Below are 19154 nucleotides of genomic sequence, written 5' to 3'. Positions count from 1 at the left end.
CCCTCTTGAAAATATCTTACTAGGATTATATTATGGATTCTCCACCAGCTGCACCAGATAATACATCTGGTATACTGTTTGGTGTGAGACAGAACTCGGGAGTTCCACAGTACCAGACTGGGCCAGCAGTGAATGTAACAGGTGGGTATAACTGTAGTAGTTGGTAAGAGAAAGAAACAGCCTAATGTCACTTAACTGTAGTGCAGATCTTTGGGTTATAACTTTAAGTAGACTTTCTAGAACATAGTATAGCTACTTTTTTCTTCCCTCTGTACATGACACTGTATAATGTTTAATGAAGTAAACTTTGGAGCCTTGTGTTGTCAGACTTTGCTTTTCAGCACATTAGACCGACTGTAATATCAACTGCTGTTGTCTTATAATGCTCATTTAGATGGAAAAAATATTGCAAGATCCACTGTAATTTTTTTGACCAATGAAGGCTCGTTTTCAGTATATCAGCGCGCTTTGACTGGCATGACTAGGAATGGCTGTTAGTGAGGCTGTGAGCAGTACCAGAAGAACTGCCTGAGTCTGCTGAGTGGATTCCCTGTGGTGATGATCTTGGTTTCCTGGCTGCTATATATAGGAATAGATGGGATAAAAAGGATCCTGTCCGAAAAGGAGGGGAAGAGAAAGAATACATAGTTTGACAACTACTTTTTTTTTTTTAAACTAGCTAAATTGTGTTCTAGCTGAAATTATTTAACCTACTAAAAAACAAACAAAAAAATGCCTTTTTGTTTAACATCAGCTGAAGTAGATTTGTGGCATGCAGTGTATTCAATCTTAAACAGGCTATAACTCGGGACTTCCCTTCTCTTTTGCAAAAGGTTGCACTTCTGTGATAACTGATCAGAGTCCTGTTATTCAGTTTATAAGTTACAGATGGCAATCACTTCTGATTCTTCCATGAGGTAACAAGTATGGCCTAACCGGTCATATTAAGTTATGTGGAACAGAACAATTGCTAGTTTATTCTGCTTGATGTGATGATTTTGCATCTCTACTTTAGGCACTCACTCCAGATACTTATCGATGAAGGGTTGGTAGTGTATTTCCTTGCATGTGTCCAACTATTCTGCGATCTCATTCTTATCTTACTGGGTTAAATAGCTTTTTGCAAAGTAAGTAAAGGTTTTATTTCTTGCAAATGGTTCAGTATTCCAGCCCTCGTTCTCCAGAGAACAGGTATTTAAGTTTAATTGTTTATGGATTTGTGTTGTTTGGTTTGGGTTTTTTTGTTTGTTTTTTTTTTTTAATTTGGAGACCTGCTTGCATATTTAAAAATTACTTTTATTAGTCTCTTTTCCAGAAAAATGAAATACTTAAAAGCATCAAGGATAGTAATTCAAAGGGTCTTAAATATACCATGCTTAGTCTGTTTATTTCTGTAAGATGGCAATAGGATTTAGAAATTAAATGGTACACAGTTGTGGGTTGAAACACAAGTATCTTTATGACACAGAAGGCAAATTTAAGATACGTTTCACTTCACAAAAAGGAAGTGTCTGCTTATTTTGTGTTTTTTCTTGCATGGTGAGGTCACATAATGTGCTTACGTTCATGTTGTTCATATGTGCCGATGCCTACTTGCTTGTGTTGGTGCTATGCTTCCTCCAAGCCTGTGCAGCACAGTGGGCACAAGCCATTCTGGAATATGTTATTTAACAGCAGAATCCTTTTGGGAACTGGCCTGTGGTACTCTGCAGGACAATCTAACTACTGTATGTGGATGGTTAAGGACATTTTTTTAGCTCAATATTGCATAAATATTTATTTCTGAGGTATAAGCAGGGAAATGACAAGTTGCTAAGGGACCCTAACCAACCATTTTGTTATGTTGCTAGATAGTTGATGGTGTTAAGTTAAACAGCATTGACAACTCTTAGCTGCAGGTTGGGTGGGCACTGGGGATGTATGTAGAACTGTAGTTTTCTTTCTGAGAATATTTTGGGATTGTTCTCCCACAAACTTTACCCACTTGGAGGAACCAGAAAATGCCATAACCAATAGAAGAACTGTTCTGTGGTATTTACAAGTTGACTGGACTGTATACGTGCATTCATAGGACTAGATTAATGGGAGATGTTGGTGAGTGACAGTGCACCAGAGGCCTGAAATAATTTGGCTTTCATGTCCGTAGTCTGTTAATTTGATCTGACTGTTACCACAGTACATTTGATGCTTTTATTCTTGGTCAACATTTCTATTGTTATTTGCCATCATTTATAAAATTAGACCCAGCAAGCACAGATGCACATAACAGTGTTAAGGATTTTACAGTAGTATTGTAATGTGTGTTTAGAAAGCTGTCGTTAAGGTGATACTGCATCCAGTATACTTTGCTCCTTCTTGCAATCATTTTGGATACTGTACACAATAATGTACAGAGTTGTATAAACTGAGTTAAGAATGCTCACCTTTATAAATATGTGAAATAGTCTTCAATTTTTTGCCACAGATATGTCAAGCTTTTCTAATTGAAATTATTACCAATTTTGTTAACATGTAAAAATAGTCTTCTTTTCCAAATCAGGATTTCTGAAGTAAAATAAAATACTTTACTGAAGATTCTTTTAAAATAAGCCAGACCTTCTATCTTTTCCCTGGCCCTTCTTACACAACTACCCATAATTACCTATATAGCAGCAGTTCCTGCTGTAGGTTGATGGCTTGATGCTCAAAGAGCCTCAGTGGTATAAAAGAATGCTAAAGTCCTACCAGCTCTATGGAAGCCTTTGCAGATCAACACACATATGTCAATGTAACCAGCCCATATACCTAGTAGTGCAAGTATAAGTAAATTAAAAAACCCTAGGAAGTAGTAGTATGTAATGAATAACCTGTTTGTTTTGTGAATGTGTTAATTACCTTAGGCAAACAATGCATAGAGTGAGTCATTTTAGCTTAATATGTTCATTTATGTCGGAAAGAACAAAAGGTGTCCTACAAAGGAGAACGTTAGAATGATTAAATATGTATATAACAGCTGAATTTTGTTTTCCTGTATATGAGGCACAGTGTGGTAAATTCTCCAAGATGCTTAAATATCAGCATTCCCTGCTGGAATTCTTTGCCTCTGTGGATTGAATGGGGAGACTCTCCAGGCTGTTTGCCAGGTGTAGATAGTTACCACTGAGTAAACAGAACTTGGGGGTGGGAGGGAGTTGTTTTGTGTTCTTGGAAGAAGTTTGAATAATTTTACGTGACACAAGTTATCTCTGCTTGTTGAAAAGACTTTTAAAGATCCTAACTCAGTTTTTTTTATCACACAAAGAAATCATTGGAGCAGCTAGACCATTGATTGGGAGGGGAATATACAAGAATGTCCTTAGTTCGTATCATTGTGTCTAGAACTGAAGTCCAGTCCTCATGCTAGTTTATTGTAGTCTTAAGGCTGTTTGCACTGTGTGATTGTGATAGCTTTACAAAGCCTGTGCTGGCATTTCATGCTTCTTGGTATGTAGCTATGCTCTTTCAGGTCTACATGAGGACTGATCGCTGTATTGAGATTACATCGTTGAGGGTAATCTTACAGTGACAGAGAAGTGGGTTTCAGGATGACATAGAGCCAAGTATTGATGGGTATGTTAATCAGGCACCAAACCTCTGAACGTCTGAGTTATTTTTTAGTGATTTTCTTTTTTTAGAAGAATACTGCAAACAGTATAAATTTCTTTCATCTGTCTTTCAGAAGAGAGCAGATAGGTGTGCTGTGATTGGACATTAGAAGTTACAACACTTTTTGTTTTGCATACAAACTGAAGTTTCAAATGTTTTGCAGAGTTAAATAGCAAACTAAACGAGCACCAGAAAAACAGAGAGATGTTTTTCATCAGAAGGGCAGAGGTTGTTCCAAATAGTGGGCATTGCAGAAACCAGCTGCTTAGTTTAACTTTATTACGGTAAACTCGCCTTGTCTCAGATTAGTGTGGGTCAAGATGTGGAAAGCAGGCCAGATAAATTCAGGTGGTCAAAGTATGATTTACTGGGTTTCAGAGATGGGGCTTTATCTCTTTGCATTTACCCTTTCTTTCTCCACTGGCCTTAGAATATTCAGTCTGAGTTGGATATTGTTTTCTTAACTTCTGTATGGCTTATTATTTTAGGGAGATCTTAACTGCATTATGTGGACTTGTCCATCTGTTAAAGTATAGGCATCAGTAATGTGTTGGTAGCATACTATGGAAAAAAGCTGCGTGTTTTTAATTTAAACCACTGTGGGAAGGAATGAAAGTGTTTTTGTATCTAAGTGTCCTGCTACTTCTGAAGGCAACAGTGTAACTCCAAAAAAGGCTAGGCTTAATGAGGGTGGTGCTGGAAGCAATTCACATGTTTGACCTGCTGTTAGCTCTCCAACAGTAATGCCATCGCAAAATGTGTCTTCGTAAGGTGGGGTAGATCAGGTGGTCTAGCTGTCAATCCATGCATCTGTTTCATGGAAAAAGCTAGCGCTCTTGTCATGTTTCAGTTGATTGGTATTATTAATGCTATTAGGGCACTGGAAATAAGTAAACTCTGTTCTTATGCCTTCAAGTAAGAAAAAACTTTTATGCAAGGATTTATATCCCGTTACAAATTAATACACCCTAGGTTATTACATATTCAAATTTTAGACGTTTATTGTTTAGTAGGTATGTTTGAATTCTGTAAAGCAATGATTAGTTAAGTTGTTGAGTGGCTGTGAAGACAGATGATGAAAATAAATGCCCCTAACCTCATGCTGTTAGTTCAGATTTTCTATGTCAAAGAACTGAATAGAGAGTTGAAACTTTAAGAAACCACCAAACAGAAAATCAAGATTGAAAGAATGCTGTGACTGGTGAATTTATCGATTAATTCTGATTAGATAAAACGAAGAAAAAAAAAATTGTAGGAACATCAGGCAAGGCAGCAAGGACTCAGGTTGGGGAATCTCCATCCTTGGAGATATTCGGAAGTTGACTGGACACGGCTCTGAGCATCGTGATAAGGTTGGACTTACTTTGAGTGGGAGGTTGCACAAAAAAACCTCCACAGGTCCAGCCTAAATTATTCTGTGAGTCAGTACTTTGAGTAACTATTGCGAAGTGTGATTTGTAGTTTCCCCCCTTTCTTTTGCAGCAGTGTTTTTGATACAGTTTGAAACAGTAGTGGGAAAGGAGGAGGGGGATCTAAGTTTCAACGAGCGGATGTTATTTGAAAGACCTTTCCCTCCCTACAAGAAAAAGAGGTAGTCTAGCTGTTTCAGTGTATTAATAATTAGGTGCATTTTCCTCCTGAGCCAAAAGGTGCTTTCCATCTGATTGTAATAGACGAGGATTTGTTCTTGACTTTGAGATATTTCCAACCACATAGTCTTTGTATAATGTTGAAATGAGGAGCTACCTACAGTGTGATTCTGTGGTTTGGAATCATTTCCTATTTGGGGGTTTTGCATGTCTTGTTTACAGCTGGTTTGCTGTCAGACTCTTCCCCAGCAACTGGAAGGAAGTGGCTATAACATGGAATATTGCAGCAAAACATTTTCCTCCACCCTGTATTGTGTAAAAGATACTGTGCTGTAGCCTATAATATACAAAAGATAACTGGAGGATCTTACTAAATGCAGTAACAAAGGAATCGACCATATTCACCGAGAACCTTATTTTTATGAGTTTGTCTCTAAGCTGTCCCATGCTAGCATAATGATTTCTAATCTCACAGAATCCAGCACTGAAGCACTGCAGAACACTAGATCTTGCTGCAGAACCTGTTTTCTTCCAGCTCAGCTTGCACTTCGCTGTGATGTGTCAAAATGTTTTACAAACCTTAATAGTGAAGACTTGCAGCACTGTTTTGTGGTATCTCTCTTGCATGGCCATCCACTCATGTGAAGGACTTTCTACTTAATCATGATTCTTAGCAATGCTGTTATCTTCAAGGAAAAATACTATTTGATCCATGACTACCTCATGGTCTATGCAAGACTATTTTTGTGAAAAAGTGTGATGCTGATGCATGGTTATCTCTTCACTCATACACTTACTCATTCCCTTGTTCTAAGGTGGATCTATTTGTGTCTTTATTTTTATTACATTTTTTTCATAGCTGTGGCAGGGCACAGTTGACTGTTGACCCTACAGTTGAGATGTTACTTAAAACTCTTCCTGTGTTTAACCCCTTCTTCCAAGCTACTTATTCAGCATGGAGTCCTCCGGATCTGTGAATGACTTGAGAATGCAAGAGAACTTCACGTGGAAAAGTAGCTCTTGCTCTGAGTTTTTTTGGCAGTTTGGAGAAAACTGGAAGCCTGGATTTATTCATTAAAGTTTAAGCTAATGCAAAGCTGCTTTTTTTTTTTTCTTTTTTTTCTCAAAAGGTATTAATCATCTTACATTGATAAGAGAAATACTATTTCTTTTCACTACTGGGAGTAATTATTAAGAGGATTTATTCTCCAGGTTCTCCAAAGACACTTTTGCTCAACAGGAATGATGCATCTGAATAGGCCTAGGTTCCATCAACTGTCCAGAGAGAAATATTCTCATCACTGAGAGCCAGTTGGGGAAATTCCTTTCCAAACCCAGTTATCTGAACCCTATTGTGGTCACGATTGGGTTATGGCATAAAACACATTTTACATGTTCATTTGAGAACTGCATTCTTAAATCAAAAACATAAAAAAATCTGTCCTATCCAAGTGGTGGTGGTGGGGGTGTGGTGGTGCACAGAATTAATGCTTTGTCTTTATCATGCTACCTTCACCCTCTCCCATTTTTTCCTCACTCGTTGCTAAGATTTTGTAAAAGTTGTTTATAGGTCTATATCAAGCAGAACAAACTCAAACTCAGTTTGGAAAAAAGGAAGGGTAGTTAAAAGATGGTTGTAAAAAAACCTTGCTTATGGTTACCACCGCTACATCAATGGTAATAGTTCTCATTTAAAATAGTGTATATTGCTAGAATAATAAATAACAATAAATCAAGTATTCTGCTTATTCTGCATATTTTAAATTTTACAGGTACAAATGCTGCATCAAGCACCATTAAAAATGGAGGACCTTTTCCACGAGCTTGTCCGAAGTGCAATATTCATTTCAATCTTATGGATCCTCTAAAAAATCATATGAAGGTAAAATGTTTTGGGGCTGGTAAACGTTATAACAAACTTATGTGGGCTTTTGCACTGAGTACATCAACCAAATGAAAGAACCATTGAAGAAGTGGGTCTACTTAGTATTAGTTAATTAAATTTTTATTTAAACTATATGGTATAAATATACCGAGTTACACGTACAAGGTAGGAAATGAACTCCTTACTAGTAGGCTCATAGAAAGTAGTCCTGCGCTATAAGAACCATTATTCAGCAGGAGAAAGAGCTGTCCTCTGAAACATGCTAATTTTGTGCACTGTTGGAAACTTCATAGCATCTTCTGTATGAAGTACTTCATAGTTTATAAGCGCTAAGTTTCATATTATAGCTGTTGGGTTAAGCATTCATTGCGTACACTTTGACATAAAGAAGCTTGCATAATGTGTGTTGTGTGACTTAGAATTTCTGAATTTTTCAGTAATGCTGGAAAGAACTTTTGCAGGTTTCAACATAAGTCCTCCCCAAAGAAATAAAACATAAAACTTTCCATTAAGTTCTCAATAAACTTGTCTAGTCAGCAAAATACTTGCATAAAAGCTGCTTTTGTCTTTCTTGTTATTAAATTTAAATGAGGTAGACTTTTTTCTAATGAGTAAGGCAACACTGGTATTCTGATTTCAAGCCTAAATTTATCTTACTTGAACCTATGAGAGTAATGCCTTTTCAGCTTTTTTAATATGTAGTCTTTTATTACCTAAACACTACCTGAAGATCAGTTACTGTTCAAAATCCATATGTGAATATGAACAAAGTCAGTGTGTCAGAGAGTTGAGCTTTGCGTCTCACTCTAGTTAGTGAGTGGCTTCAGTTTTTAAAATGCTGTTGTCATTGACGCAGTTTGGTAAGAGGGACTGATCCTTTTGTCTCTGTCTCTTCTCCTACCCCTTTCCATCCAGTATTGTTGCCCAGATCTGGTAAATGACTTTTTCCCGGGAATGGCCAAAACAGAATGTTCGAGCACAAGCAAGACTGCTGAATCCGAGAAAGGAAAATTGATTATGTTAGTTAATGACTTTTATTATGGCAAACATGAAGGTGACACCCAGCAGGTACAACAGGAACAGAAGACTCATACGACATTTAAGTGCTTCAGTTGTCTGAAAGTTCTTAAAAATAACATAAGGTATTGGAATCACTTCCTTAATTGTTTGTTAATCACTTACAGCCCATAGCACTTAGTCTTATGCATTAAAAATGTCTTTCTGGAATAGAAACTTTTTTTACTGAAAATTGATAATATTGGGTGACTGAACAGAAATTGAATTAATTTTGATTAGGCATCTATGACCATAACTTAAACTTTTTACAGATTAGAGTACAAATTTTAGTGGTGTAGAATTTTAATGAGAGCAGTTGTAGGACTTGGGGTTAGAAAGGGCAGCATAAAGCATTTTACAATTTGCCATCTGGATTGATGGTGATATCAGTAGATGCGAGTGTTAATTCCCTTTAGGGATGCACAATGACTAATAGTTGGTGCTTTACTTCTGTAACATCTGTTATTTTGATGGTATAATTTTACTTCCAAATGCTGCAAAAAACTTCGGTAAGCTGTTTTAATAGGTAGATGAGTTCATGTCATTGTTCCTATGGAAGCTAAGGTCATTGAACTTTTTTACATGCATTCTTCAAGGGAAGCTGAAGTAGCAGAATGTAAAGCTGAAAAATGGACTATTTCTTTGAAGGGCACAGTCTGCAAGTTAAAATGACCAGGTTTATGCTAACATTAGAGCTATATTATTGAACAAAAGTTTCATGTAATTACAAATGCTACATTTTCTATTAATCGTTAAGTCTGTGTAAATCCTAAGGAAAAGTGCTAGTAATTTGTCTTAAGCTGTATGCTATAGTTCTGTAATTTTTATTCCAATGTATATTTTACACCTTTAAGCAAAAAAAAATACATGGTATCTCTCTACTCATCGCAGAATTTTTCTGGGCCTTAATTCAGAAAAGCAAAGTGATTCATCAGGGTAATCCCCTGGTTCCTTTGAAAGATCTATGATTGAACACACCATTGAAATAATGTTCTATTAAGGTAGTACGCAGTACTAGTGTCAATTCCTTTCTTCTGCTTAGGTACCTGGATATCTTCAGTTAGCGAATTTTTGTTCTTTTTTTCTTTTTTTTAAACAACTGCATGATGTTAGAAGCTTGAGCTCAAGAGACTATTCTCCTTGCTCATTTGTTTTTTCCAATTCCAAGGTCACCACTTCGAAAACTACATTCCTTTTGTGAGTGTGACGTACATTTAATAGTTCCTCTGGCTGTACTGAAGTGAAGCACATTCAAAATAGAACAGTTTTTGAAGTCCAACAGTAGTGGGTTGTGCAACTAACCTCTCCTTGTGCTGCTCCACCAGTAACACTTGTGATGGGTGCCTCGACTTCTCAGCCAGAACAGGTTCCTACTACAGATAGGGGACATACTAATGAGGAAAAGGTGGTAACTTGAAGTAGTAACATAGCACCAAGTTTCTCATACTCTTTGGATTGTCAGCTGCACGGTGGCATTCTTTGATAACTGTCCTTCATAATTCAACTTCAGTCCTGAATGCCCGATACAACAAAAGCTCGTGGAACCCTGACAGTTTTGCATAGAGGTGGTTTCAGATAAGGCTATAACGTCCTAATTGCAGATATGTTCTTGCTACTTAATAGTTTCCAGCAGAGCTAAAGTTATACTTGCTTCAGAATGTGGCTTTGAGACTAATGGTGGTGAAATGCGTACAGCAGACATGTTTTGTTGTTGCTGCATTTGCTAATCTCCCTTTATTTCAAGGCAAGAATTTTTCTAAGCAAACATGAAAAATGCAATAGATTTCTTAGTCTTAGAACGTTTCAAATATGCTGTATCTTCCTTATAGTAGCCAAGATTTCTTTTTAAGCTTTGAAAGGTGATTTCTGTCATAGTCAGCTTGCTTAACTTTGTTGCATTTTTTTTTTAACAAACACTTATTCCTAGAACTTTTTTTTTTAAATTGAGAAGTCCTTACAGAGTAAAGTTTCTAAAGAATCCTGTACATGTATAGTGAATGTTAAAATGTAGTTTTTTGCACCTGTTCTCTGTGATTTAAAGGTTTATGAACCACATGAAACATCACTTGGAGCTTGAGAAGCAGAGCAGTGAAAGTTGGGAAAGCCACACCACCTGCCAGCACTGTTACCGTCAGTTTCCCACCCCGTTCCAGCTGCAGTGCCACATTGAAAGTACACACACGCCTTACGAGTCATCTAGTAAGTTGGATTGTATCACATTGAATCTCTTTGTGACCTACAGTTTTTACATATTTTCTGACTTTTTCTTTCCTGGTTTGTAACTTCAGAATAAAGCTATTGTACTTTAAAAGCAATAGTCTTGAGATGTAATATAGAAGCTGAGCACTCATTCAGTGTGTAGTGTACAGCAGAAAGAGCAATGTGTGTAGGGAAAAAAAAATATCTTAAAAGCTTTTTGTTTTGTTTTGTTTTTTTTTGTTTTTGAATTGAACTCTTGACTGCAAGAATTCATGTTGTTTAAGGGCCTTGCACTCCTGGCTTCCTCAGATTGTACAGGGAATTTCTTCCGAAGAGTACAATAATCGTTAGATTGCTTTACCTTTATAGATTTATACAGTTCACATATACATACGTGTTATATCTTATCTCTTATTATCCCAAACAAATTTTTACTTTTTTCGTGTTTTTCACTTTTTCTAGCGATTTGTAAAATCTGTGAATTATCCTTTGAAACAGAGCAAGTTCTTTTGCAACATATGAAGGACAATCATAAGCCAGGTGAAATGCCGTATGTTTGCCAGGTATCTCAGAGTGACTGTTTTGTAATTAGATTGTACACCCCACCCCCCCATCTTTACTGTCAATAAACTTTTAACAAGCAAGTCCAACTTTTTGTTTTAGGTATGCAACTACAGATCCTCAGCTTTTTCAGATGTAGAAACACATTTTAGAACAGTTCATGAAAACACAAAACATTTGCTATGCCCATTTTGCCTCAAAGTAATTAAAATTGGAGCACCATATATGCATCATTACATGAGGCATCAGGTAAGCAGATATTTTCAGTCCTTAATGCTAGAAAAATGCTAAATATATGTCATGAATCTGTCTCTGAAAAAAAAGCATAACTAATTTGTATGGTTGTTACTGGATAAGAATAGTTAATAAAATACGATAGAAGAATTATGACTGTGTCTTTTGAAAAGTCTTTAAGGGAATTGTTAGAATTTGTCATGTTTTTGTGTGACAGTAGCTCCCTGATTTAAAAAAAAACAATCTCTGAATACTCTTGAAAGAATGTCTCTGCTATCTGGTTTCTTCATTAAGTAGTAGTCATGTGTTCTGCTTTTCTTGAGGTTACTAGCAAACCTTTCACTAGTTCAAATAGAGAAAAAGATTATGAAGTACTATGCCTTTTTGTAAGTGGTAAACTGATTCCTCCTCTTCTTAGTAATGATACTGCCTTGCATTTTCAAGTATTTAAATATTCTGTCTTTAATTCCTACACAGTATCGTGGCTTTTTACAATATAAGGAGTTTGTCCAGTTCATGTTTTGGAAACTGGATGACCATTGCTTGAGACAGGCTAGGGTTGGAGTTTTGTTTATGATTAAGTTAATGCTTACTATAGATTGTCTTCCATTTTTAAAAGAAAAAAGGAATATACCGTTGCACTAAGTGCAGACTGCAATTTTTGACATGCAAAGAAAAAATGGATCACAAGACTCAGCACCACCGAACATTTAGGAAACCCAAACAGTTAGAAGGATTGCCTCCTGGAACAAAGGTAAGTGTTCATACAGGAAAATTAGGGGGGACAAAGGAAAAAATGTATCGGTAGAGAAAGGGGTAGAATAGAAAGAATTGCTTTTCTCCTTTCTTTTCCAAAGCAAAGATCTCCCCCCGCCCCCCAAATTAAAAATCTAAAATACACTCCTGTTGCAAGAATTGCCAGGCACAGTTTATGGTTTCTTCTGGTGATCTGTGGTGGTGCTGTCTGTCCTGTTCTTCTATGCATGTATATGTCAGTAGTGCAGTCAGTGCTGCTGCTTTCTTCAGCTCTTGGTTAATTTGCCCCTTCCCATTTATCCTTTCTTGTCCTTGGAGAAAAGGAGATAGTCTGGATGTTGGTCTGAGGGATCTGAATAATTTCTTGTGAAAGACTTTCAACCTGTGGAATGTGGTGGCAAAAAATCATATAGAATACAAGACCTACTTCTCCATAGCCAGTATGTACTTAAAACTGAGTTCACCAGGTCTTTTTTAGGTCCAGCATTTGAAGGGGAAAAAGAACCCCACAATTTGCTGCTAAGTGTTTTATGAAGTAAACTTGGGTCCCCTCAGAACACTTTAAAATCACTCTTAACTTTCTTGAGAAGGAACCACCTAGACTATGATTTTCCTGCAGTTTTCAAGATTTTTTTTTCCTACTTTTTTTTAATGAAGTGTGAAGATACATGTCCTTTCAGTTGAAAGGAAGAAAAAAATTCACATTTTGATCAACTCTTCACAGTTCATTTGTTGTAGAATCAGGAAGGGAAAATGACTGCAGTTGATGTTGTTTGTGTTCCTTGGCAGAATGTAGAGCACTGATTCTCTGTTCTGTGACAATACCTCAATTTTCTAAAGATGTCGGGGTCTTCATGATCTAATAAAAGCTTAGATTATTTAAAATTTTGGCGTTACTAGCCCTTGACAGGATGTAGATGATGAGACTTAAGAGCTTGGAACCAGGTTTAGAAGATGAGGTGCTTCTAAACTATGAGTATGGGCAAGAAGTATAATTAGGAGTCATGCTGCGAGTGAAAACTGGAGACCAAATTTAAGAGCAAGACAAAGGAGTTCGGTAATGCCAGATGAGAGGTCAGAAACCAGAATGAGTCCTTGGAGGGCGTCTATGATGAGAAGTGAAAATATCTGAAGGAAGTAGATGGGCTAATCATGAAGCAACAAGACACAGGGCTTTTGTTAAATCCAGGCACTGATGGGATTGGTTGATATTCTTCTTCGTAGGGCTAATTGGCCTGACCTTTCTGTTTCTTTTCCATAGCTACATTTTATTGTTTTAAGAAAGCAGAATGTAGCCAGTTGCAGGTCTGAAGAGAGCAGTGTGTTTTGTCATGGCTATTTCCACCAAAACAAGAGCTTTTTAAACATTCAATAGACTGTTAAGATTACGTTCACTCTAGTCAACAGTATTTCATATTTTTCAAAGCAGTCTTCACTGAGGAGTGGTTCTTATGCTATGATTTTTGTCCTAAAGTGGCTTAAACTTTGGGACAAATAGAAATGGGAACCTAGAAATTTTAAATCTAAATGGAAAAATTTTTAATTTTGTACTTGTAGGTAACTATTCGAGCGTCTGTTGGATCTCTTCAATCAGGATCATCGGCTACATCTTTTGTTAGTACAAGTGCTTCCACGTTTCAGTTATCACCTAAAGCTAAAAATACAACCACTAAAAATCATAACAAGTCTAATGCAAATAAGTCAAAGGCAAAATCAAAACCAGCTACATCAAAGAAGCAAAATGCATGGACCAACAGCAAAAAAAAAAAAGAAATTACAAATACAGCATTGCATAATCTAAGGTAAAATATTAGCATTAAAAATATCTTCAAGTAAACTTTGAACATAAATAACTGATCATTGAATTATCTCTCAATAACTTCTAATGCTGCAATACAGGAGACTTGACAGTTCCGTTTTGCGGAAAAAGAAGCATAAACTTTCCACATCTTGGTGCTGTGATTATAAATCTGAATCTTCATTCACCGATTTTGTTGGTGGTAGACTACTTTATGTTGGAAGAACAGATGTTCTGGAAACTTTTCTGTTCTAAATTTAGAATTTTTCTCTGCACAGAGACATAGAGTCTTGAAATACTGACTCATTAGGCAGATGTATGTTTAAAAGTGACCTGTGGAGGGGAATATGTCTGCCTTGGGTGTTCTTTGCAAATTTTTTTATGGAGGGAAAAGTATTTTCCTCCTCCAATTTTTTTAAGGATTTTATTTGAACCTGTTATTTAAAAGGTTACGTCTTGTCTGTTGTAGGAGATACCTTAATTTGGGGAGCTACCAAAAAAAAAAAAATCAAGAAAGTAAAAGCAAGCTGTTGATAGAATGCTGTCCTTATATTGACAGTTTCCTGTGTTTTGCTATCCTTATATTAATAACTGGTGTTTTATGGACTAGTAAATAATTTCATTGGCTAAGAGGAGTTAGCATTTTTTTTGTCAAAGATTGTCAATGTCTCCCTTCCAATAAGGTGCTAACACTTACATCATGTAGCTCACTGAGACATCCAAAACCAGCCAGCAAAATTAAGGAAGAGCAGGATTACATTCTTGTGTTGTAGGTATTTCAGGTCTTATAGGGAATATCACGGGTGACAGGAAAACCAAAAGCTTTTTCTGTGCGTCGTGGTGGATGACGCATTTCTTGCAATCCATCTCAAGTACATAGCAGCCAAAGTTGGAGGTTGTCATCTACTGCAGTGTCTTGTTCCCGGGAGTGGCCAATAACAGATGCTTACATTAGCTTTCACTTTTTTATTAAGGTCATAATGACAGGATAATTCAAGAAAAAATACAGTTGTCTTCATGTGTGCTAACACAACCTATAAGAAGTATTTAACTGATGCATTTTTAAGTTTCTCATTTATTTTCCCTAATGTAGGCGAGCTTGTCACTGACTTAAAGCAAAAAGTTTGAAATAGTTATCTTGTCTTAAAGTGTTGATATTAACTATTAACTTTTTCATATTAGTGTTAGGTATCGTTTGGGAGCTCACAAATGCATTGAGTGTTACTCGGAAATAAAAGATTTTGCAAGCCATTTTCCTGCTTATGTCCACTGCAGCTTATGCAGATACAACACTAGCTGTAGCAAAGCCTATGTGAATCACATGATGAGGTAAGAACTCTTCAAAATTTTTATTGGGTTATCAAATACTTCCTAAATTCATACAAGGTGTGTTACATGTTTCTATTAGCTGGATTTTGAAGTCGGTCATAGGACTGGCAGGGAAATGTGTAAGGTTGAATTTTTCCTTTGTAATGAGGGCCTAAACCTCATGGTTTTGTTTCGCCTTAAAAATCCAGTGGTTCAGAGTGTTCTGTCTTTGCTTCAGAGCTTCTGTGGGATCTTCCGTAATCATTTCAGCCAGGCTTAACAAATAATGACTAATTGTCGTGTGTTCTCTGGGTTTCAGATTGAATACCTCATCTAATTTTTTTTAAGTGCTGAATTCATACAGCTATTGCTAATGAAATCTGTGCTCAGAATTCCATGTAAAGGATGTCTCAAATAGCATACTCAAGTGGATACTTTTTTCTTGTACTACTTCGGTCATCCATAAAAATAACATCTCATTTTGCAGGAGGCTTGTCACTGATTATGAGGCAGTGTAGGGTACTAGTGATGACAGCTGTAAAAAAGCCTGTTAAGAAAACAAATGCATTAGTTTTTCAGAGCAATAGAATTATACTATGCAATAATTAGACACAGATCACATAGCAGCGATGGTAAAACAAAATTTTGAAAACCTGCTTGTTAATCCTGTGCCCCGAACAAGCCAAATGTATTGCAGAAAAGTACAGAAGGCAGTTGACTTTTTAAATACGTGTATATATAAAATGCCTTGGCATTTTTGAAAGCTAGAATTCTTGAATTTATGACCCAAGTCTTTAAAAGTTTTTGTGTATATTTTATATGTTGACCTATTCATTAATTTCAATGCTCATGTAAGTCCTAGGCTGAAATTGTTTACATGCTTTTATGCATATAACATATTGGTTGCATGCTTAAAAAAATAATAAAAGTTAATGTGCTTAATTGTGATTGTACAAGAGAAAGTTTACTCCAGAAGGGGAGACAGGAATCTGAGGTAAACTGTTCCTACTGTTGCCCATGTTCTGAGTGTTGTCAAATTCAGCCATGCAGTAAAATAGTTGGTTTTTTTAGTCCTATGTCTCCTTGATGCACTAAAGCTTCTCTGACTTTGACCCCTTGCAGCACCTGTCATCACCTTTTTTGGTGAGTGTGAGGACCAAGGGATGGTGAGGAGGAAGGCTCTTAGCGGGAGGGTGTTTCTGCAGTACCAGCCCCTGTACTCTGCTGCTCGCTTTTTGTTTCATATGGCAGTACAGTGTTGGCACATACTTAACCTGCATATAAGATAACTTACAGGTTGTCTGAAAATGTGATTTATCTCATTTAAAGTCATCATTTTAGGAAGCATGAGTTCAGCAAAGCTTCACTTCTTTTGTAGAGCCATGTAGCTTCAAGAGCTAAACTGATGATGAAGGCAATCTTAACTGTGTTCTTGCAGGACTGTGCCGACAAAGCTTTGCCCCTCCCAAACTCGTTATTTACAAGAGAGACAGTGTTTTAAACTAGAGCTCAGTTTCACAAGCCTGTTAAGCTTTTAGCAATTTAATATTTTAGAATAATGCAGGTCTGTAATTGAGCCTTCTATTTTCATGCCTTGTCATGAGCAAATTGGCATACCATGTACAGTGTAGGGGCTATGTGGAATAATGTGCTCAAGAAAACCAGTCTAAGTGGTAATGTTTTCTTGTATTTAGTTTTCACAGTGCTCGTCCAAGTAAAAGATTTTGGATCTATAAGAAGCATTCAGAAGAGCTACGGTAATTCAGCTTTTTTTTTTCAGTTACAGATCATTATGTTTTTAATTTCTGATAGTGAACTGATTAGTTAAATGAGATTAGAGTCTCTTGAATTTCTAGGCTTCCACAATTTAGAAAGAGCAGGGAAATAAAAACATTAGTTCTTTCACTAGCATTGTTCTCTTCAGTGACAAATATTTGTTATTTGTCCACACTTATTGACTTCTTTCTCAACCTTGAGCAATTTTAAAAAATATTTCTATTTCTTTATTTTGCAGTTATTCATAATGTGCAAAATGGAGGGTCGTGAGGGAAACAAAAAACAACCAACCAACCAAAACTGAGAAACTGATGCTTTACAAATAAATTTGTGTCTAAAGTGGTGTTTTTTGTACTACATCCAGCATGGAGATACCCTTGTCATTGACTGGGATTTCCAGGTGCTAGTTGCAGTAGAAAAAGCAAAAATATGTTTTTGTGAGTCATCTCGTCTAAAGTTGCAGGAAACTTTATTGTTTTACAGTCTGTAAATTGCTGTAAGTTAAGAAAACTGTTTTCACAACCATGTTGTATTTATAATTCCTTATTATTTTCTCTTCTCTAGAGGTGTGACTGTAGTATGTCTTAACTGTGATTTCCTGACTGATGTTTATGGCCTAGATAGCATGGCCACGCATCTGAGTGAAAGCCACGCTCATACTTGTCAAGTTATTATAGAGAAAGGTGAGTATATAGAGTGTCTTTTTTATATAATATACATATATGAATACTTACATGTGGATGTCACTGTCTTACTGCAGTCCTTTCAGTTGCATTATCATTATTTCTGTGTACTTGGATTTAAAAGTGTATTTCAACATTTTAAAATATTTTTAATTAAATCCTTTATTTTTATTTTCAGTTTCTGTAGATATCCCAACTGCTGAACAAGTATCTGAGTAAGTTTTGTTTTACTGCTCAATGTTTACTTCTATTAGTTTAGTGACAAATGGACAAAATTTGCACTTTAAACTTAGATTTCTTTTGAATTTCATAGAACTTGAAACATATGGATGAACATAGACCCTTACTTTACTAGCTTTTTGCTCCTACCACGTCCAAAATTACAAGAACAGGGAGATAAAATGATTACCTACTGAAACCAAAATCAGAACTAGGTTTTTGTTCAGTTTGGCCAAAGAGACATAAATAATTCTTGCAATATTAGGACTTCTCAATCCTGACTTCTAGGTCTAGACATGGTGAGACTGCTACTTCGACTTGCTTTTAATACTAGCTTTATTAAATGACTGTTTGATGTTCTTTACGTAATATTAATATGAATTTTTTAAAAAATTACCTTTATTGAAGTAGGACAAATTCAGTCTTAATCTTTTATAAATATTAAAAAATTATTTTCAAAATTATGTTATTTGTATGACAAAGGTATACTGTTTTGTATTAACTTTTTAATTCTGACTTTCAAAGAAAAATTAATATGAGGATTTTGGCTTTTGGTTTTTAAGGATTTGAAAAAGAACCTGAATATTGTGGAGATTGTGTTGCAAGGTTTGCGTGGGGTTTTTTTTAACCTTAGAAGAATTAGAGGTGCCAGACCATGCCTGAATATCCTGGAACAGTACCTGAGGCATTACAATGTAGTTTGTGAGCCTACTTACACCTTAATTGAAGGTTCAGAGGTGTGTCGGTTGCATCAAACATTTGAGTTCTCTCTAAACCGTTTCAGAACACAGAAAGAAAAATGTCATTTAGACTGCAAAGAAAGATACTTTAAAAGATGGAAGAAAATAGTTTAATCCTGATTTAACAACAAGGTGTCATTGAGTCTGTCTAGCCTATAGCAGGGTTCTAAAGGGGATTACATATTCTCGTGCATGGTGAGAACTCTTCCAACAGAGCAAGAAGTTCTTAGGCCTCTAAGCATAAATCAGCCTTCACTGAGTGTCAGCAGTACCCCCAGTAGGTTATTTCGTAAGTATTAAGTATTTCTTAGTTTCCATAAAGTGGCCAGTAAGAGGGGATACTGAAATAATCTGTCATCTGATCCAAACATGGAAATTCTTATTTTTGGCTATGAGTAATAGTAGAGCAAAATATATGCTATAAACTTCAGACCTCTACTAGTAACTGCTTAGAATGTGATGCAGTTGAATAAAACTGGTGGTCTGGTGGAATGATAAAAAGTCATTGTTAAAAAGAATTGAAGATATTCTGGCAGGAACGAGCAGGGGAAGGAAGTTAATTTGGGAAAGCATTCCAAAAAGCCATTTGAAAAATGAAATTTCTGATTTTGGAGCACAGAATATTGAAATTGGACAAAACACTGGAAAGAGTCATCTAGGACGGTGAGCTGTATCCCCTTCGTTAATACAGGGTAGCTTGTGTCCTTTAACAGTTTAGATTTCAGT

At 36.2% G+C, this 19154-nt stretch overlaps 1 protein-coding gene across 12 annotated transcripts in view; it reads left to right on the top strand.

Moving 5' to 3' along the window:
- ZNF280D (zinc finger protein 280D) overlaps window positions 1-19154 on the top strand; it is a 50916-nt gene that overhangs the window by 15363 nt on the left and 16399 nt on the right. For 11 of the 12 annotated variants that reach the window (XM_074601835.1, XM_074601831.1, XM_074601832.1 and 8 more), the window contains 12 exons: window positions 24-141; window positions 6986-7095; window positions 8014-8240; window positions 10196-10353; window positions 10816-10916; window positions 11017-11163; window positions 11768-11902; window positions 13462-13706; window positions 14885-15031; window positions 16705-16767; window positions 17351-17469; window positions 17648-17684. In XM_074601835.1, the coding sequence (XP_074457936.1) occupies window positions 24-141; window positions 6986-7095; window positions 8014-8240; window positions 10196-10353; window positions 10816-10916; window positions 11017-11163; window positions 11768-11902; window positions 13462-13706; window positions 14885-15031; window positions 16705-16767; window positions 17351-17469; window positions 17648-17684 (1607 nt within the window). The remainder of the gene's footprint in view (window positions 1-23; window positions 142-6985; window positions 7096-8013; window positions 8241-10195; window positions 10354-10815; window positions 10917-11016; window positions 11164-11767; window positions 11903-13461; window positions 13707-14884; window positions 15032-16704; window positions 16768-17350; window positions 17470-17647; window positions 17685-19154) is intronic. The other variant, XM_074601838.1, reaches the window with a different exon arrangement.

The sequence above is a fragment of the Larus michahellis genome, chromosome 9 (assembly GCF_964199755.1).
Source record: "Larus michahellis chromosome 9, bLarMic1.1, whole genome shotgun sequence".
Lineage (NCBI taxonomy): Eukaryota > Metazoa > Chordata > Aves > Charadriiformes > Laridae > Larus > Larus michahellis.
The sequence above is the reverse complement of the archived record's forward strand: the minus strand, read 5'-3'. Positions and strand labels throughout refer to the sequence as shown.